Here is a 1,352-nt window from a genome sequence, read left to right as displayed (position 1 = left end):
AGTATGCGCAGTCCACCTTGGGACTCTCCTTGGGGTTGAACAGGGAGATGAAAGAGACATTTTGGGCGCTTTTGTACACAGTTGTGTCGGTGCTGTTAGCTGGCGGCAGGCCTTCGAAGTTGGTGAAGGCTTCTTTCCAGTAAGTCACTGCGGCCTCGCAGTCGGCGGTGGTTCCGTCTTGCACTGCGTAGGCGTAGGTACCATCTGGTGTAATTGTCTGTACAGACTCTGCCATCTTTTCCTGTTGCACAAGGCAGCACAAGGCACCCAACCGCTGGCTGTAGTGCCTCGAGAAAAGAGATGGGCTTGTTCCATCAGGTGTCGGTGCTATCTCAGGGTTTATATTATGCTCGTATTTCCAATTTCACTGCAAATGATGGCTTGCGTCTTGACGTGTACGTCCATGTACGTATACACATCTACGCATATATATGTATACCTGCTTGTATGTTCGGAAGTGCATTTTAGGGCTTGATTAGGTATCAAGGCAGAGCTACTCCAGAGTCGTTAATGCCAGACCTTACCTCCTTCATAGATTTGCAAACCTTCGACAGGTATGTTTTGTCTAGGGATTCTCCGTTATTAGCGCCGGTGCGACTGGCGGGGTTTACTGAATAAATTGGAAGTTGCCCCGAAGACTCTGTTTCTTTTTGGAGTCCGCTAAAGCCCGCAAGGCTCCGAACTTCGTTCATCTGTGAAGAGCAATCTACTCTTACTGCAAACGCACACCCGACAACGACATCCGCTAATCATTTTGCTCCGCGTTGCGTTCATGTGTGAGGAGCATTCTACTTTTACTGCAGCCGCACGCCCAACAAAGACACTCACCCATCATTTTGGTGTGTTATCCTGTGTATGGGAAAATCAGTTGGTGCTGCGGGTCATTAAGGGCTCACCTGCCGTGTTATTAGGTTCATCCCCGTTGGCCTTCACCAAGAGAACGCTGGCGGCCGCCAGCGAGAGAAGCCTGACAACACCCATTCTCGAAAGACACTGCGGAAATTACGATCTTTCTGTTTCTAGAACACTACTCAATTGAGGGTAAAGCCCAGGAATGGCGGCCAATTCCGGGGGGATGACGGTTGCTTGCCTGTGGGACCGGTTCGGCTGGGGTGGTCGCACCCTGTGGGCTTGCCAGTAGGCACTCACTGCTCTGCGCTCTGACGCAGGCGACGACATCATTACTCTTCTCTTTCTTCACTGAAATACAATCTTTGTGAGATGTGTTTGCATGCTTCCATATGAGAAAGTCGTACAGATCCATTGAAGCGTGTTCCCCATGAGGCTTGCGTTTTCCCGTCGGTGACCGACGATCCAGTGCGGTTCTGCGATGTGTAGCAGGAACCTGCCTG

General features: G+C 50.8%; 1 protein-coding gene across 1 annotated transcript in view; it reads right to left on the bottom strand.

Annotated features, from left to right (window-relative positions):
- The window catches only part of EMH_0024680 (SAG family member), a gene marked incomplete at both ends in the record, with an annotated part of 4,123 nt that extends 3,142 nt beyond the window's left edge, over positions 1-981 (bottom strand). Inside the window, 3 exons of the mRNA XM_013502332.1 lie at positions 3-241; positions 525-715; positions 897-981. Coding sequence (XP_013357786.1) covers positions 3-241; positions 525-715; positions 897-981 — 515 coding nt within the window. The remainder of the gene's footprint in view (positions 1-2; positions 242-524; positions 716-896) is intronic.
- Between the last annotated feature and the right edge of the window lie 371 nt (positions 982-1,352).

The sequence above is a fragment of the Eimeria mitis genome, genomic scaffold (genome assembly GCF_000499745.2).
Source record: "Eimeria mitis Houghton genomic scaffold, Emh_scaff888, whole genome shotgun sequence".
NCBI lineage: Eukaryota > Apicomplexa > Conoidasida > Eucoccidiorida > Eimeriidae > Eimeria > Eimeria mitis.
The sequence above is the reverse complement of the archived record's forward strand: the minus strand, read 5'-3'. Positions and strand labels throughout refer to the sequence as shown.